This window comes from Mustela nivalis (genome assembly GCF_964662115.1).
Source record: "Mustela nivalis genome assembly, chromosome: 4".
Classification (NCBI taxonomy): Eukaryota; Metazoa; Chordata; class Mammalia; order Carnivora; family Mustelidae; genus Mustela; species Mustela nivalis.
In genome coordinates, this window is record NC_139023.1 from 65,690,612 (window position 1) to 65,710,192 (window position 19,581).

Consider the following 19,581-nt stretch of genomic DNA (forward strand, 5'->3'; position numbering starts at 1 on the left):
TTAAAACATCTTGTTCTTTCTCTGGGAAATGACCAGAATTAATTCCCTGTCATTATGCTGGACACTTCCCCAAATGCGATTTGGGTCCAACAAATAAGGCAGCACATTTTAAATATAAAAAGCATCACAGCTGAAAATCTCTGATTTCCTGGGTACTTGAAATCCCAAGTGACCCATTTCAGACAGAAAGGAAGTTCGCATGTTTTCTAAAGACTGTGAAGCTCTCCAACTGCTGTCAGCTTTCCTCCTGCCTAAGACCCTAGGGCACCCCAGGCTTGCGCCCCTGCCTGGGAGAGCTCGGCAGGCTGGGTCTCAACACCCCATGAGCCTCACACACACCCTTGATGCCACCATCCCTCTTTGTTGCCTGGGAGGCACCTGTGCCCAGGCCACGAGGTTGCCTGGGGGAAGAACGCACCCCCAGGACTGCCGTCCCCCGACCTTCCCGACATGGACTCCCCCTCAGCAACGGGACAGCCTTCCCTTCACCCACCCTTCTTCCCCTCCGCCCCCGCCAAGGGAGGACAGTCCTCACCCACTGAGCACAGCCTCCTGCTTCCTCCCAGCCTCCCCCGGCTTCGGCTTCCTCGCACCCACTGCTGCCCCCTGCAACCCCGCCTTTGTACTCACACCCAGAACCTGACTTCTCACCTCTGCCCCACCAGCCACTTGGCCTGAACCAAAGCAACAAGCACATAATTTTTAGTCCCTCGACTTTTATTAAGAAGGAATGTAGGTGCCAAGAGCACCTGCCTCGGTTTTCTCAGCGCCACGGGGCTCTTGGCAGTTGCTTCCCGAGCCGGACCTGGGGCAGCTCTCCAGACTCCCAATCCATCCATCAGCCCTCCTGAGGGGCTACCCAGAGATGGCCCCAGGGCAGCTGCGGGCTCCTTGAACACTTCACACTCTGGAGGAAACCAGAGGCCCCTGGAGGCTAGGAGGCAGGCCACAAGCCCAGCACCAGGCAGAAGACATGCCAGGACGGCTAGAAGGGACCAGGCTGACAGGAGTGGAGATGAGGCGGAACGCAGCAGGGGGATGCATGGGCAAGGCTGTGCTGGAAACCAGCAGGGGATCTGAGCAAATACAGCTGACCTAGTGGGCAAGCTGAGAGAAGGGCAACCTGTGTGCAGCTGTGAGCAGAAAGAACCCAATGGAGCAAAGGCCAGAAGCAGGGACAGCAAAGGGGTCTGTCTGGGGAGGGAGGGAAGAGGGAGGGAAAGAGAGCAGGAGAGGGAGGGAAGGGGAAAGGGGAGAGGGAGGGACAGGGAGAGGGAGCGGAGAAAGACAGAGGAAGGAACTGTCTCAGGAACAGGAAAATCTGTAGGCTTGAAGAAAAGGCAGGGGCAGCCCAGGGTCCCTGTCCCAGATGCACCCTGGCCGCCACCAGCAGCACAGGGGTGCTGAGAACTGGTAACAGAACATCCCACTACGCTCAAATGCTAATATCCCAAAAAGAGTTCAAAGAGGACCCATGCTGGCAGGCTTCCTGTGCAGGGATGCAGGGCACTCCCTTCGCTGGGACCCTTCCACACAGTAGGTGAGGCTGGGTACCTGCTGTCCAGACTCTTCCAGGTGCCTGGGTCTCTGCCCAGGCCACCTGTTTTAAGAGGCTACCTCAAACTGTGCTGCCTTAGGGGCTGTCCTGGGGTCCCCTCCATGGGGTCCCCCTCAGAGGCTGCACTCTTTTCCTCCCCACCCATTAGCACAAACTCCTCCAGAAGCAGGGCCCTCGGTCTTCTGAACACCTACGGCCCAGCACAGTGCTGGGAGAAAGACCAAGGACAACCTGTCCAGAGACCTAAGTGCCCAGCAACAGGGAGCCCGTCGCTCTGAGCCAAGGGAAGCCAGGCAGCCATCCAAATTAAATGCCTTTGCTGCAGCCGAAGTCGCACTATGGGAAATGCTCTTAGTCAGTTCTGAGGCCAAAGAGGGCTCTGAACATGCACAAGATGACCCCGTTGCACAAATCGTGTGTTTGTGATTCTGCATTTTTATTTGCAGGGAGGGGTAACAAGCACATAGCTTCGTGAGAAGAACACAGTGTCACTGGGCTGGGCTGGCCATGCAGCACTGGAATATGCCAGAACCCCCAGCCACCAACAGGAGTGAATGTAGGTGGCTGACACTGTGGGCTTGAACATGGGGAGGAGACAGACAGACGGAGCATGCTATCACGGTCACATGGCCATGGCCGTGGTCCAGCATCGGCGGTAGACTCCGTCTCGCCCCAGCTCCGGGCATGGGGAGCACCGCCTGACCACTGGCAGCCATGCTGGAGATGGAGCCGAGGCTGGGGTATGCAGCCGGGCTTCCAGAAGAACCGGAGGGCCCTCCCGTGCACCTGCCCCCACGTAGGATGTGGGAGAAACAACCCACCTGGCTCCCATCACCTCAGACCATGAGCAAGGGGCCTCTCAGGGAGCCTGAGAAGTGTCGTTCTCTCCAGGGTGGAAACAGGGAGAGGGCAGAACCCCACGGCCCTCCACCACTCGGCACTGGTGCTGAACTATCCCATGGAACCACTGCGTCAGGGGCTCATGTCACCACAGGCCGTGACCCAAAGCAGCCAGTCCAACCCCCTCAATCTCACAGCAGAACATGGAGGCCAGAGAGGCGCCCGCTCACAGTCACCCAGCGGGGACTGGCCTGTCAGTTCTTAGTTACAATTAGAACCAGAAACTCCGAACGCTGAGAGTCTCGATGGAAGGTCATCAGTCACGGGGGAGCCAATCTGTGCCTGTCTTGCTCACGTCATGCCCCCACCCCTCCGGCAGATCCCAGCACACAATAGGTGCTCAGTCAGCACTTCCTGAAAAAACGGATGCTAACAAAGAAGACCTTAGCTCAAAACAGAGACCAGATCATCTGGAGGTTTTTCTAAAATGTGGGAATGTAGAGAATTTAAGAAGTAAGACTTCCAGCTGATATACTGCTCCTGGTGTGTGAGACAGCGTCTAGTCAGAAAGCAAGCCCACTCCAGTGGTTTTCACAGGGAGAACCCCCTGGAAAGAACAGTGAACCAGGCACCAGAGACACGGGAAGACAAACAGAGGCCCTAAGAGGTCTGGAGACAGCCACCGTGGGAGGTGGCTATATCCAGGGACTGGGACAAGGACACCAAGAGGGAGGGAGAGATATAAACTCAGTGGCCAAATGAGGACCGAGACCTGGGAAGAGATGGGGCCATGCTGGTGTCTGAGGGGCCAGGAGATAGCCCCCAGGGAGGGGGGAGCCCAAAACTGAGCTAAGGATCTACAGGGGGAAGAACTGCCCACTCACTGAGGTGAGAAGTGTTGCTGTGGCAAAAAGGAGAGAGCAGACAGGGAGGGACAGGGCCCTCCCCCTCCCTTCTGTCCACTCCCAGTGCCCCTGGGGGCAGAGCCTGGTGACGACCCAGCTGGCCAGGGGTAGGGGACACAGACACCAACATCCAGGAGCTGATTGCAGAAGGGAGGCTCTAAAAGTAAATCTAATTAAAGATACTTATAAAGGAAGTCATAAATTTTTACAAAGAAAACAAAGCTAAAATAAATGGAGAGAAATACCATTTTCATGGATAGGAAGACTGAATATTCTAAACATTTCAGTTCTCCCAAATCAGTCTACAGATGAAAGTACGACTGCAACAAAAATGTTGGTAGCATTTTTGGACAATTTACAAACTTACTGTGAAAATCTACATAAAAGAGCAAGGCTCAACATAGCCAAGATAAGGTAAGGAGATCCAGCATATCAGATATGAAGACTCATTACTGAGCTGCAAATGTAAAAGGAAAGTATCATTGGAGGTGTGGACGGTGGGGAGTAGAGCCCTGAGAAGCAGAGGCACACACATGTGAACACGTGATGCATAGGGGCACAGCTGAGCCACATGGCAGGATGAATTTTGTGCTCTAACAAAGTCATCCCAAGAGAGAAAAAATTAATTTGCCAATCACCTTATTCCACTCATAAAGATCAACTGCAAACATTTTTAAGAAAAATAAAAAACTAAAAAAAAAAAACAAAGAGGGCACCTGGGTGGCTCAGTCGGTTAAGCATCTGCCTTCGGCTCAGGTCATAATCCCAGGGTCCTGGGATCAGGCCCCACTTCGGGCTCCCTACTCAGTGAGGAGCCAGCTTCTCCCTCTGACCTTCACCCCACTTGTGGTCTCTCTCTCTCTCTCTCTCAAGTAAATAAATAAAATCTCTTAAAAAAGAAAAGAAAAGGGAGAGGGAGAATCTTCCTGACCTCAGGTTAATGATGAATGTGTTATATCAACACTGCAAATCAGAAGGAAAAGACTGACAAGATGGTTGACATGAAGGTCAAGAACTTCTGTTCAGGGGCGCCTGGGTGGCTCAGTGCGTTAAAGCCTCTGCCTTAGGCTCAGGTCATGATCCCGGGGTCCTGGGATTGAGCCCCACATCAGGCTCTCTGCTCAGCAAGGAGCCTGCTTCCCTTCCTCTCTTTGCCTGCCTCTCTGCCTACTTGTTATCTATCTGTCAAATAAATAAATAAAATCTTAAAAAAAAAAAAAAAACGAACTTCTGTTCATGGAGACCCCACAAAGCAAATGAATAACACAAGCCATGAACTGTGTACATGCAATGCCATCAGCACAGGGTCAACAGCCAGGATCTAGAATTCTGACAGGTCAAGCAGAAGAGACAACCCAAGAGAAAAGTGGGCATCAGCTTAAGCAGGTGCCTCAACAATGAGGAATATGCCTCTCCAGGAGCAAAGCCATGGTGCACTCTCACGTCTCACTGCTAGACCAGTGAAAACTCAAGAAGCCTGGCCAGGCCGAGTGTTGGCGAAGACATGCAGTGTCAGTCTAGGCACTCACAGTAGTGGTGAGGGACTGTCGGAAAACTGAGGCATGGGACCTGAACCCACAGTCTCCCGGTCTTGGACTGGTGATTGGATTATAGGGGAACAGACACGGTAAACTCCAGGAGAAATTTACCTGCCAAGGGTAAGTCCTCACATTTCAGAGGTGGGGCTGGAATACATCTGGGGAGAACCTATCAGGCCTCCACTCCCAGAGACATGTATCTACACTGCAAAGGGTAGGAGGGGAAACCCAGGGTTCACCCCTCTGTCTCAAAGGATACTTGCTTAAGAGCCAGGGATTCTCTCCCCTCTCAAGGGAGGAAAGAAGAGGGTACAACCTGTGTATAAGTGCCCCAATTTCCATTTACAGGGCTTCTTGCCTCCAGTACCATGCTGGTGCGCAGGGTGATCTCTGACACGACTGTCCCTGCAATGGGCCAGAGGCAAGGACTGAGCACCGGGAACAGTGTGCTTGTCATAGATCAGTAATCCAATCTGTCCCTGCTCCAGAGACCTGCTATTTCCAGTCAATACAAATACAGATATGAAAAACTCAGCACGGGCCGTTACTTGCAAAGATGGACACGTACTGCCACGGACTAGCCATTCCACCGTGGACAGACCCCGGGAAACCCCGTCATGCGCACAGCCCGAGATGGAGATGGGTGCAGGGTGTCCCCAAGAGCAGCTCCCACCATTCCTTCTACGGCTCGGGGGAGTGTGTATGAGAGAGCGAGCGTGTGTGTGTGTGCACGCGCCATGAAAATAAATGAGTGGCAGCCGCACACAGTGTCCCGGGTAAATCTGGGAAACGACACCGGACAAGTGATAAGGCATCTTCACAAAGCTGAGAAAGAAGCACGAGGACAGAACAGGTGACCGTGCGGGACTCCTGACTCTGGTAGGAACATGGTGGCTACTTAGCTCTGAACACTCACTTTGCCTGGAAACCACAGGAAATCTCAGCAGGATAGTCAGCAGGGGGCGCTCTGTGTCTGTCCCTTTGTTCCCAAGGCCTCCCTGAGCTCCCCAGCCCTGGGCCCTCCCAGCAGTGCTGGAGAGGGGACCGCCCCTGGCCCCCAGCTGCCAGGCCAGGGTCTCCTGTCCCTGAGAGCCTCCTTTCCTCATGTTCGGGGGCAGAGAGGGATGCCACGTTGCTCAGCATTGTTTCCACAGGGTCACGAGTAAAGCTCTCTTTGCAGAGGGACTGAAATCCCGGGGCCTTTGCCCTGGCCTTTTTAGGAGTCTCCAGGGTTTTTTTACAATCTATTTTAAAACTTCCTCTCATTGTACTAGAAGAAGCACAGAGCCATTCATGGGACGTAGAATGCTCCCTGCGCTATGGGTGAGGAGCTTTTTGCTGACTGGGCCACAGGAACACAGACGCCGCCTTCTGGGGCCAGGCCTTACTTCACTCTTATTCAAAGAATTCAGAAAAATAATTTTTTTCTCCCAAGGGATTATTTTTAGCAAGTAAAATATGTTCCTATTCCCTTAATAAAAAATCGAAGTACAAGAAGATAAAACTAAAATGTCCTGGACAGTCCCCAGATTTCCCTTACCTGCCCCTCCCCACCCCCGCTGCAGTAACTATGAGTTGGGGGTGTTTCCTTTGAATTTGTTCTAGATATTTATATATAAACATATGTGCACTTTAAAACATACAGGTTTACTTGAGGGGTGCTGAAATTTTTACACAAAAATGGGAATATATTAAATATAGGTATTTGGGGGATCTTTTTTTTTTTTTTTGGAAGATTTTATTTATTTATTTGACAGAGAGACAGTGAGAGAGGGAACACAAGTAGGGGAAGAGAAAGAGGAGGAAGCAGGCTCCCTCCTGGGCAGAGAGCCTGAGGTGGGACTCGATCCCAGAACCTTGGGATCATGACCTGAGCTGAAGGCAGACGCTTAACTGACTGAGTCACCCAGGCGCCCCAGGACTGTTCTCTCTTCACCTCTACTGTGGAACTGTGTATGCACACGTGGCCGAATGGCTCACTACGACATGGGTGGCCTCCCTGCTGCAGGGGCCGTCCTGTGACCCGCCTGACCCACATGGCATGGCAGACATGGGAACACAGCGGGGCCATGACACTGGAGCAAGGGTGTGACGCTCTCTTGTCCTTCAGGGTCAGGTCCAGCAGATGGAGGAGGAGAAGAGAAGGAACCCAGAGCTCCAGAGGGGCGGTGCGTGCACCAGCTAGCCAGGGACGCAGTAGTCTCCGGGGCTTAGGCCACTGGTGCCATCTTGCTGTGACCCTGCGCTAAAACCTATGCTACTTTTAAATGAGCACACGTAGTCTATGGTATTTTTCCAGCACTTTCTCATCGTATTCAATCAGAAAGGTAATTAATTATTAGGCGCCCACCAACACTGCCAGGTTGGAAGTGACTCTCTCCGGAAAGTTTACCCCACTGACAGGCAAGTGTCCCCGGGGCACCAGTCCTCAAACGCCATGGTTTCAGGATGCCTGCACCCTCTTACAAATTACTGAGAGCCCCAAAGAGTTTTTGTCTCTGTGGGTTCCATCTACTGATGTGTTCATATGAAAAAGGAAACTGAGGAATTGAAAAATATTTCTTAATTTGTTTCAAAATAGTAAATCCCTTGGGGTTGGGGGAGTGTGTGCCCCTCACCTGGGGAGGAGGATCCAGGGGGCCATCCAGGCCAGTGCTGCCCCACCATCCCAAGAAAGAGCCCTCGGGCACAGGTGGCCAAGACTAGCTCCAGGACAGCTAGGTGCTGAGATACGTCTGGGGGTAGGCAAAGCTCCAAGCCAAAGCCTGATGGAGGCTCTGCCAGCAGCATGGGGGAGGGAGGGGTCAAGGTCAAACAGGAGCTGGTTCTGGGTTTGGATATCTTCCAGGTGGTGTGTGAGTGCTGTGCCATTTTTCTCAGGGATGGCCATCCAGTTTCTGCTCTGTCTCCAGAGGAGCAGCGAGGCACGGTGGCAGGGGCCTCCTGGCCTTGGGGAGTGGCCTCTGAGCTCCCCCTGCCTCTCCCCTACTGGCCTCTGTCCTGCCCATGCTGCGGGGCCTGCCCCAGGGTCCCCGAGGGCTCTCCCTCCTAGTAGCTTCCCACTTTAGGCCTACTTAGCACTTTCCCAGCTGTTTCCCTGCTCGGATCCTGGTGTGTTTTTGGTCCCCGAGCTGCGGCCCCACTGAGACTGCCTGAGTCTGTGTAAAGCAAGGCACTGAAGCTGCCACTACCACGGACAGGAATGGAAGTAACCCAGGATGCCTCCGCTGCTCCCCTCCGCCCTTCCCAATGCCTCCCCCTCCTCTTCCCGTTTCAGGCCACTTCCCACATTCCTCCCAGCCAGTCCTCCTCATCCCCATAAGCCTGCAGGAGGGACACCAGGAGACCAGCTCACAACCTCTGGAAACTTCAGCTGCTCCAGCAAGGGAAGCTGCGGGATCAGGCTGAGCTAAGAACCAGGAGAACCCATGAGGCAAAGTAAAAAGTAACTGATGATTTTCAAGAGTTATAGCAAGAACCATTCCCAGCTACTTGTGAATAAAGATAAAGATGCCTGGCCGGACAGCTCATAGACTCCCGACCTGGGTCCGCAGCCCCCTGGTAAGAACCCTACTGTTATGTCCCGACAAGAGAGAGGCCACTGCTCTGTTGCAGCTTAAGTCCCAAAAGCCGGGTCCTCCTTCTCACGACACTTGTGTTCAAGGTGAAAGGACATCAGAAAGAAGCCTGAGACCCTCACAAATACAGTCACTGATCTCTGACAAAGGAACAAAGGCAACACAAGGGAGCAAAGACAGCATCTTCAACAGAGGGCTCTGGAGCCACAGAACGGCCCCGTGCAGAAAACTAAATCTAGCCAGGACCCCGACACCAGCAGGTGCTGGCCAAGACGCCGAGCCACGGGAGCTCCCATCCACGGTGCCGGGAATGCAGAAGATGGCTGGTTGGTTTCTTACAAAACTGGGCACTCACCATCCGATCCAGCCATGAAGCTGCTTGGCATTTACCGCAGGAGCCGAGAGCTCACGGATGCACAAAAACCTGCACACAGATGTTAACAGCACCTCTCTCTCTGTAATCCCCCAAACTCCGGAGTAACTAACATGTCCTTAGCAGATGATGGATGAATCCGTGGTGGTCCCTCCAGGTGGAGGAGTGTTACCCGGCACTAAACAGAAGCCGGCTCTTGAGCCCCGAGGAGACCTGGAGGAGCTGGGATGCACGTGATGGAGGGAAGGGAGCCGGCAGGGAGAGGCTGCGAGCTGTGAGAGTCTGTCCATGGCATGTCCTGGAAAAGGCAGCACGGTGGGGACAGCAAGGAGATCGGCCGGCGCCAGGGCTGGGGTTTGGGAGGGGGGAGCAGGTGGGGCATGAGGGGGTTCAGGGCAGTGAAGCTACTGGGTGTGAAACCGTCATGACACATGCACAGTATGCGCAGCACTGAGCGTGACCTGCACATGAGCCGTGGACTTGGGGGGATGATGACGTGTCAGCACTGGTCCACTGGTGGGGCTGCAGACAGTGGGGGAAGCTGTCGTGTGTGGGGGCGGTGGGTACGTGGGGAGTCTCTGTGCCTTTTCAGAGTTAATGTAAACCTCAAACTGCTCTAAACAAATTACAGCTTTAACAGAAGGAAGAAACCCAAGGTTCAAATTGGGACCTTGCTTAATCCTGTTAAAGCGCAAACCTTTGTCCTCTGGAGGACTGGCTGCCTCAGCCACAGGACTGGGCCCACAGCACCCCACTGAGGAGGTACCCGAGGTCAGAACCCTGGGGGGGCCCTCAGACAGCAGGGCGCCTGGCAGCAGAGACAGCTGCCATCCCACCTGCGCCGCACACACCACCCAGTCGCCCTCTCCTGCACACCGGCAGGGAGACACGTTTGTGTTCAAAGAGACAGTGACTTCTCCCATTTCAGATAACACTTACTGCGTTCCAGGCCTTCCCTCCACCACCCACCCCAGGGGACAGGGACGTGGGGCGGGGAGGCTCAGGTGCACGGTGCTGCCCATGCCACAGCCTGGCCCGGTGGGGGTGGCCGGGAAGGACGGGGGGCAAGGGCTGCTGCCCGAGAACCCAGGCCCCCCGTGGCTCGGCTAAGGACTAAGAGAAGGGGCATGAGAGAGGCCAGAGTGCAGTGTAAGAATGGAGTCAAAAACCCACATGATTACAACTGTTTATAACCTTAGACCCATTAAAATGTGCCCATGGTGGATGACAAGAGGGAAAGCCAGGGGGGGCTGCCCCCCCATCTCGAACTGTTCTTTAATGCACCGTACAGTGAAAACTACCATGACACGGGAAGGGAAGGGAATGGGCGTGAACAAAATACTCACCCCCAGCTCTCCTGCCCCCCACCCCGTTGTGAGAACAAAATGCGAACACACACAGAAAAGGTATTTTAAAATCACGGAAGTACACCTAGAAAAAAGTACCATGGAAACAGCCTGAGCCAGGCACCACTCCCCCTCTCACCGGGTCACTCACACGGCACCCGCCACCCAGCAGCTCAGCCTGCCCATCCCCGTCGTGCCCCCCGTGAGCCAAGTCCTGCAGGCTGACGCCCAACCTTGTCCTCCAAACTGAGTTCCTGGTTGTGGAGGGGTGGGGAGGCAAAGGCCCCAAAGAACATAGACGGGATGTAGGTGTTCAGGGCACCGTGTCAAGCATGGTCCCCCCACCATCTAAGACGCACCTGAGGCGAGCAAGAGACCACGAGCCACCAGCCCACTGCTGCGACTGGCTGGCATTTCTCTCATGGCAGAATTTTCCAGATGAAGGAAACGGAGCAAGGATCCACACCCTGGGAAATTCCCTGTACCAAAGTCAATAGTCTCTGGGCTTCAGGAATTTTCTGCCCTCAAAAGGGCGTGCGGAAATGGGCTCCATGGGAGCACAGGGACAGCACCTTCCTAGGCCCCCACAGCAGCTCAAGAGGCAGGAGGGCAGGAGGAGGGCCTTGGCCTGGCTGTGAGAAGTGACGTCCCTTCCGCCATCACCTGCCCCACCCCGTCGTTCTGCCTAGGACCTGCAAGAGTGTGGGCGGCGTGCAGAGCCTATGGCACATAAGTGGAACACGTCCTGTGATGGCCAGCAGAGGCCCAAGGGCAGCAGGGGAGCCAGGCCTGGACACCTGTCAATCAGCACACGTCATCCCATCACGGATGGATGGGGCTACAACTCCAAGCTCACTTCTCCTGAACCACACTGAGCAGGCTTACCTTTTTGTCCTCCTTTGTCTTTCGAACTTGACGATGGGGCCCGAAGATGTTCTGCATCCCGAAAGCCTTCCTGGACCAGTCCCTCTTTTGGGCACCGAGCGGGAGCTGTACCAAGCTGCCCTCCAGCCGGTAGCGGTCGGCGGGGATCTTGCTCATGGGAGGAGGCAGTGTGCCGCAGTTGACACTGGACCACCCATCTGTGGAGTCCGTGTACGACTCCTGGTCGCTGGCATGTCCACACTGCCACTCCTGCAAGACGTGGACCGGGAGCCACCGCTGGCCCAAACCACCACCGTGGCCAGCGGCGCCCCTCTTAGAAGGAGGGACGGAGCTCCGCAAGGAGGCCGGGGGAACTTCAGCGTGAGCAGCGGGTCCCAAGTGCTTACTGAAGTCCCGGCCCCTGTCAGCTGGCGGAGCAACCTCAAACGGACCCCCCACCTCAGTGTCGTGGCAGAAGGCCGCGTTCCAGGGGGTACCCCAGGGCTGGGAGCCCCTGCCGCCCATACCCTCCCAGCCACCATTGCCGGGGCTATGCCTGCTCGAGCTGGCCCCCAGGTCAAGCACCAGCACCCGGCTGCTCCTCTCCTCCTGGTGGAAATTCCCGATGCCACTGTCACTGTTGCTGCTGGTGCTGGCATTCTGCTGGGCATCTGCGTCCCCATCTGCAAAGGCCCGCGCCCGCACCCCCTCGATCAGCTCGCCCATGTCCCTGTAAAGCACGGAGATGAACTGGAGGACGGGAAGAGATGACGCCGGGAACTCGAGGCAGCCATTGGTGTCGGGGTCAGCCGTGCACTCGAACCCAAATCGCCGGGCAATGCCTTGATGGATTTTGTGGCTGAATAAGTCTGGATCCACCATGAACACGTGGCAGGAGGTCCGCAAGGCACCTTCGTCCTCATGTGCCAGGCTCCCGTCATCGCCGCTCTGCATGGTCACGAGCCCGAAGAGCCTCCTGTCATCCGGGCACACGGCGCTGAAGGCCAACTTCTCTGCCGGGTACTCGGCCAGAACGGCAGCCTGGTCGGTACAGAGCTGCACTCGGTCATGCAGGACCCGCATGGTCACAAGGGAGTGGATCTTCTGCTCAGCCCGCAGACGTCGTAGGCAGCCGCGAATGGCCTGCAAGCTGTCCGACTCAAGGTTGCAGCTTGTGGAAGGAAGTTCGATGGAACCCAAGTAGCCGACGACCATGGCGACGTTCAAAATACTGGCATCCAACGCAAAATCTTCGTGGTTCTCAGGTCCGATGCTGAAAACGGAATCATCGTTAATGACTTTGGATACTTCCTCCTTAGAAAGCAGGCTGGAATTTGGGTGACTTACACTTTCACGTCCAAGGTCAAAGCGTGCAGCGGCTGACTCAGAAAGGGATCTCTGTTTCAGTTTCAAGGGCTCTGAAGTGCTTGTGCGAAGACTAGGATTTTCAAAAATCATACTGAAAATGCCACCAGACTGCATCTCTTCAACCACTCTCTCTGCTCTGTTGATACCCAAGGCTTTGGAATCAAGCTTGGGCTTCAGCCAGCCTTTGCCATCATAAAACCCAATCTCTTCGTCACTGGAGCAGGACTCCAGGTGGCCGAGGCCTTCACCAATCACCATGTGTAGGACGCCGGAACATTTCCCAATCAATTTCACCACATCCTCATGGGACGCTTTCTTCACATTGATCTCATTGACAGCGAATATCTGATCACCAGCACGGAGACCCACAAAATCTGCGGGGCTCCCTCTCATGACACAGCTGAGCACACAAGGCGCCTGGCCAGAAAGGGTAAATCCGTAGCCCGCTCTTCCTCTGGCCACCTCCACGCTCCTCAATCGAGGGGGCGCCGGCCCATGAAGCGGACGGTCCACCATGTCCCCTGCCCTATACATCTCTATGAACTTGCAAGACCAAGGGCATCATTCTTTACTCCAAGGGTTCCATCGTTCAGGAAAGGCTGGGCGCTGCCGTCCTTTTTCTTGAAATAATGTCCTAAGGAAGGAAATACATAGTTTGTTATTAAAGAGCCCGTATTTCTATTGCTTATGCAGAGTACCTAAATGTAAGAAGAGAACTCATCACAAAAACGGTGACAGGAAGTCTCCGGTTACCACATAAATGTCGAAGTGAAGGAGAAGCAGTTTCTAGATACAATCAATCCTGAAGTCAGGCTAAGAAATTTCCCTTCACACTAGACCGTGTTTCCCAGAACTGCAGTGAGGCTAATCCCACCTTAGGTTGAGGAATCCGGACTGTCACAGAACCTGGCCTGGTTTGCCCGCTTTCTCCTGCCTGTCTGGGCCAAAAGGGAAGACCCCTCGAGACCCTTACCATTCAAAGTGTGGTCCGAGGACCAGCAGCCTGGCAGTGCCCAGGAATGGCACTCTGCTGACCCAGCACATCACAGTCTGCACTTGAACCCAAGAGGCAGAGACAGAGCAAGAAGCAGGGCTAGCCATTGACTTGGTCTAGAAAGGCGCCTCGTTGATCACAAACCCCTCCTTCACAAGCAGCTCTCCATCAGGAAAGAGACAGCTTATATTCTCTCACATTCCAACTCCCTCCCTCGATTACTATCTTCTGAGCAAGGTACCATGTAGGGAAAATGCAAGAGTCTGAACCTGCCTCAGTCAACCACAGAGGCCACCGACAGAACAGATAAGCCAGCAAAAAGAGCAAAGGAATATACTTAATTGTTCCAGGGGATGACTTCATCATTAAAAGTACTGGTTGTCAGCAAACCTGTGTCAGGGTCCCGAACCAGCCCAGGTCCGCTGACTCCCCAGGAGGACACAGGGGATGTAGCAGGTAGTCGTGCTCACAGCCGGGGGTTTATCCCAATGAACACAGATGAGGCAAAATCAGCGAAGGGAACAGGTACAGGGTGGGAGGCTTTGGGGGGGATGAAGTCCAAAGGAAACAGGCGCCAGCTGCCAGCATCCTCTCCTGGGAAGTTAGGTGGGACGCGCTCTGTTCCCAGCAGTGCCCAGTGACAACACATGTGGGGTCCCGTCTCCCGGGGAAGCTCATGAGACGTGGAGCAGGGCTCTCACCCGAGCTGGTCCCACAGGCCCCTCTCCCTGGCTCAGCCCCAACCACAGACCCCCAAGAGGAAGGAGTGTCGGCGCCGACCACAGCACTGGTGCGCACGGGGTTGGGGGCACAGCTGAGGACCCAAGAAGGCTCCCGATGGCAGGCACCTGCACGGGCCTCTCCAGCAGAGCTCCTGTGGCACAAATCCCTTCAAAGATCACTTTAAAAAACAATATAATAGGGACGCCTGGGTGGCTCAGTTGGTTGGGCGGCTGCCTTCGGCTCAGGTCATGATCCCAGAGTCCCGCATCGGGCTCCTTGCTCGGCAGGGAGCCTGCTTCTCCCTCAGCCTCCGTCTGCCAGTGCTCACTCTCTCTCTCTCTCTCTCTGACAAATAAATAAAATAAATAAAATCTTACCAAAAAAAACAAAAAAAAAACCCAAAAACAATATAATAGGGGACATCTGGGTTGCTCAGCTGGTTATGCGCCTACCTTTGGCTCAGGTGTCCCAGGTTCAAGTCCCACATCGGGCTCCTTACTCAGCGGGGAGTTTGCTTCTCCCTCTGACCCTCCCCCCTCATGCACTCTCTCTTTTCAAACAAATAAATAAAACCTTAAAAAAAAACAGAATATATTAAATCATGTTGTGAAGAGCCAAAACACAGAGATCATGTTAAGGAGTGTACTTTTTTAAGTAATTGTTTTAAAGTTGTTAGGAGAAATTCTTCATCCCGGGAAAGGTCTGCGGTAACAGAAGCCTAATTCCAAGTATTGCACAGCCACACACGAGAGAAGGAGCTGGAGGGACTGAAGGGTATGCTTCAGGGTGACCCTGCTGGCGGACACAGGGACACAGAGGACACAATGTGCAGCGTGTGGGTTTGAATAAAACCATCCAGATAGTAAGACTGATAAAAGAACAATTTATTTCTAAACTACCATACTATTTAATACCTATGTGGTAATTCGGGAATCATTTAAGTATGATGAGTAGACATTTAATACTTGATATTCCTCATTAAAAATATGTATATTACAGTTGGCCAAGAATAGCGTTTGCTGGTCTCCTCACTGGGGCTTTTCCAAGCTGCATGGTGCACCCCCCGCCAAATATGCCTCATCCTTACCCCCACCCCCCACAGGGGAACTGGGAAGGAGCCAGAGACCTCACGGCCATGGTCAACTGCAGGCTCCCAACACGGGAGGTCACCCTGGATGATACAGGCAGGCCCAGGGGACTGGCAGGAGGGCCAGAGTCAGAGAGAAGCAGAGACCAGAGGCGCAGGCTGTGAAGGTAGAGGAAGGGCCACAGAGCTCACAAATGGGGCTTCTCTAGAAGCCACAAAAGGCAAGGAGACAGACAATCCCCTGGAGTCTCCAGAAGGAACGGCCTACTGGTAAGGAGGGGGCACATGGGTGCAGGAAACAGCACACTGGGGCCATCACTGCGACCCCTCCCAAGACAGAGGTTGGCCCTGCAGCACTGCTCTGGTAACAGAAAACCGCCTGGTTGACTCCACCAGCCAACAGGAGCTACCTCTATAAAAGAAAGGATTTCCCAATTTTATATGCAGAGTTATTTTATAATTCGTCCAAACACTAGAGTCCCTGCACCTATGATATAACACAGAGTAACAGTCTTCTGCATTTTGGCTTGCACAAAAAAAAAAAATTGTTTCTAATTCATGTAAGTAGTATCTTAATACCTATAACCACGTGTTATGAGTTCAGCCTACAAGTGAATTTTTCCTTAAACTGCATCAGTTAATAGTAAAATGAGCAGGCAGTGAAATTCAGAAAAAGCACAGGGAACAGTTTCCAGCACACACACACACACACACACACCCCACCCCCCCCCACACACCCCTGCCTAGGCTTTCTCCCATCTGAGCTGCTTTAGTGCCAGTTCCTAGGTGCCTTTCCTCCACCACGAAAACTCTGGGTGAGTAGGTCTGAGCCACCTGCTCCGACAAAGTCCCTACCCCCACCCCCCCCACCAGGTGCGTCTGACAGGTGCCAACACCTGGAACACCCTGCCTGGAGCTCAGCTGCTCTGGGCTGAATGCATGTGTCTCCGGATCCGGATCCGTAGGCTGTTGAAATGCCACTCCCCACCCCCAACCAGTGGGACGGTATTTGAAGAGCCTTTGGGAGCCATTAGGTTCAGATGAGATCAGGAGGGTGGGGCGGTCAGGATGGGGAAGAGGAGACTAAGGCCCTCCCAGCCCTCCGCCCCTGCTCTCCTTCGGTTGAGGACAGTGAGGACACAAGAAGGCGGCCACACGGAAGCAGGAGGTGGACAGTGGACCCGTGGGCACCTGGACCTCGGCGTGCCTCCAGCCACTCAGCAGGGAGTGTCCTGGCAACCTAAGCTGACAAAGACATCCTCTGATCCAGCCTCCCCATGGTGCAGGAAAGGGAAGAGGTCAGAAAGAGGTGACAGCTTCCTCGCAGCACAGATGGGGACGCGAGGGTCTCCTCCTCACTACGCCCACTACCAGGATCAGTTTCTCATCACCAAATGACACGGCCATTTCTTTACCAACATGTCGTTCAGACCAGCAGGACCTAGAAACACAAATCAGCAGCAGTGATGTCTCCTGACTCCTCTCTAAGGTTCAAATCAGGGTCAGACCCAGAAGCCCCCAGAAAGGGGCCCGGCCCTGAGCAGCCCACAGGCCCCAGGGGGCAGAAGCAAGACAAGGTGAACTGCACCCTGTGCTCGGGTTCCCTCTGGGAGGAGAGCGCCCAGGGCTTGGCCTCCATCCCCACCCACAAGGGGACACATCTGTGACGACTGCACCCCAGTTCACCATGACTCTGCCACCAGAGGTTACAGGCATTCCCAGGGCTGAAGACCGAAGCCGTGCAGAACAGCAACAGTGCCCAGGAGCAGCGTAGGAGGGGAGCCTGAGAACTACCAGGCAGAGTACCCAGCATACCCGGGACAAGCAGGAAGAGCAGGAACACAGCCAGACAACAGTAGAAGCACTGGCAGTGTAGGGCCTTACATAGTGCTCAATCCTCAGTATGTAGTACTAAGTGCTCAGTACTAGGTGCTTGGTATTCAGTACTCAGTACTTGGTACTCAGTGACTGCTACTCAGTGCTCGGTGCTCAGTGCTCAGCACTTGTCACCGGCCAGGGCTGTTCTCACGACCTTCCACGTGGTAACATGTGTATCCACAAGCAACGCCACTATGAGGTGGGTATGATTATTCCCACTTTTCAGATGAGCAAATGAACATGCTGAGAGATAACCTGTCAGGGCTACACAGCTAATGGGCATCATGGGTGGACTGGAACCCAGCTCTCTCGAGTCCACATGGAGGGGTCCTCAGAGGAAGCAGACACAGCCTTGGGGCTGGGAGCAAGCCGCCACAGTCCCTCCCACGGCCTAAGCCCTGGCTATAGGAGCCTGGCAGCGCCATACAACCCTCCCGGACTGGGATCCAGCCACCAGCAGGCCCCGCCCCCTCCCCTCCCCCAAGTCCATCGTGTCTGGGCACTCCCTCCAGCCACCCACCCAGGCACTTCCACAGCACTAGTTCCACCCACTAGTTCCACCAGTTCCACCCGCTGGGGGCCACCTCCCCCTAGCTTCCCCTTGGGAACATCTGCGGAAGACCCAACACAGCCCCCACGCGATCACACACACCAGGACGCACGCTGACCATCCCTGCATCCCAGCCTCACCCTGTCTGATTCATCCTAGCAGCCCACCACCCGACCTCGGAGAAGCTGTTCCCAGTCCAGGACATGCTTCCCGCTCTCCCCCAAACCAAACCGACCTGGGACCTGCCCTCCCCAACATGGCAGGTCCCCAAATGCCAGAGGACAAGCTTGTGGTTTCTTGGGTTACATAGGCTGCTTCCAGCTGACATCTGCTCACATTATTTACCTGCCACTCATGGTGGCACAGGCCAGGACTGTGCATGGGACTTGGCCAAGCACAGGGCTTCCCCTTGAGGGAGCGGACCCTTCCACCAAAGACCCCACAGCTCAGGAACAAGGATACTGGCAGGCCACCAATGACTCCCCAGCTACACATCCATACCCTGCCGCTCTGTGAGCTTCTCCCAAGGAACCCAAGGAGCACAGCACACCTCACGGGAACCCTCCAGGGGTCATGGCCCCCACACACTCTGTTCCACAAAATGGCACCACCAGCTCGGTCAACCCGGGCCAGGACCCCTTCTCTATGCCCCTGTTCCTTCTCCCCCGAGAACCCATTTCCTCTCTAGACAGCAAAGCCCTCCCTCATGGGTAATTCTCTCTGCAGCTACAAACCCATTTCCCACACTCTCCTGGCTGCCTATCACCCCACTCGGCCCATCAAACACAGCTTTTTCTGGAAGCACCTCCCTCTCCAAACTGGCCTCTAGCCCTTCCTGCCTCGAGCAGTCCCACCAGGCCACCGACAGCCCCACACAACCGCGTCCACAGACACTTTTCACCCTTCATTCCCTGACTTCTCAGCAAACTCCATACACCAAACCTCCTGGGCTTGGCCCAAAGCGTGGGGGCCCCAAGCTCTTTCCCCTCTGCCCCAAGCAATCAGACTCCTCAAGGCGGGGGTCTCCCACATGGTGATCCCCCACCCATACTCTCCTGAAGTTCAGGGGCACCTAAAACTCAACAGTCTAAACAAACTCTTCCCCAAAGCTGCCTCTCTCTCGGTGACAGCCCCGTGACCTCCCCAGACACACGGGCAGGAGCCACCACAAGCAGGGGCTCCCAGAGAGACTCCCCAGGTCCTAACCAGGACGTGCAGACATTCACAAAGAGGTGGCCCCAAGAAAAGGCTGTCATAAACAAGGACCAGTCGCGTGAACAGAGTCCACAAAGCCACAGACCACACAGGACGGCCCCTGGAGCAGATGGCCTGGGATATGGAAACGGGCGCAGAAGCCCTCAGCCACCAGGAGGGTCGACCCAGAGCTGCCAAGGGGAAAAGTGGGAGTGGAGGAGAAGAAAACACGTGGGTAATTCAGGGACGAGTTTCTCCGCTCATCTGTCACTACATCACCCACAGAAGGCAGCCAGAAAGGGCTCCCCAAATTTGTAGGGTAGATTTGGGTCATACGACTTAAATTGTACATCATACGGAAAACACAACATTCTCTTCAGAGGACCCTGGAAGTGGCTGAGACCAAAGCCAGGCTTCAGCATTTGGTGGGATGTCTAGTTTGGGCCTAGTTTGATGTTAGAAAAAAGTGGAAAAGGGGGACTGAGAAAGAAACTGGAAGAAAGAGCAGAGCGGTCCTGCAGTCAGCAGAGCGAAGGGAACACTCCCCAGCCCCATCCCTGTGGTCAGGTGATAGGCCACTTGCTCAGGCCCCACAGACAGAAACACAGCAGTTTCATTACAAGCCCCAAACCACAGCCATGCCGAGTCTCAGGGCGTGGTCTGCAAGCTTCTGCAGGAGCAACAGGTTATCACAGCCCCAGGATGGATGGATGGATGGATAATGGATGGATGGGTGGATGGAGGAGGATGGATGGATAATGGATGAATGGGTGGATGGGAGATGG

General features: G+C 54.6%; 1 protein-coding gene across 6 annotated transcripts in view; it reads right to left on the reverse strand.

Annotated features, from left to right (window-relative positions):
• RGS12 (regulator of G protein signaling 12) overlaps window positions 1-19,581 on the reverse strand; it is a 104,618-nt gene that overhangs the window by 70,757 nt on the left and 14,280 nt on the right. For all 6 annotated transcript variants that reach the window (XR_014311168.1, XM_082728732.1, XM_082728731.1 and 3 more), the window contains exon 2: window positions 11,024-13,004. Coding sequence is in view for 5 of the 6 variants with exons in the window: in XM_082728732.1 (XP_082584858.1) it covers window positions 11,024-12,904 (1,881 nt within the window). In the remaining variant the exon portion in view is untranslated. The remainder of the gene's footprint in view (window positions 1-11,023; window positions 13,005-19,581) is intronic.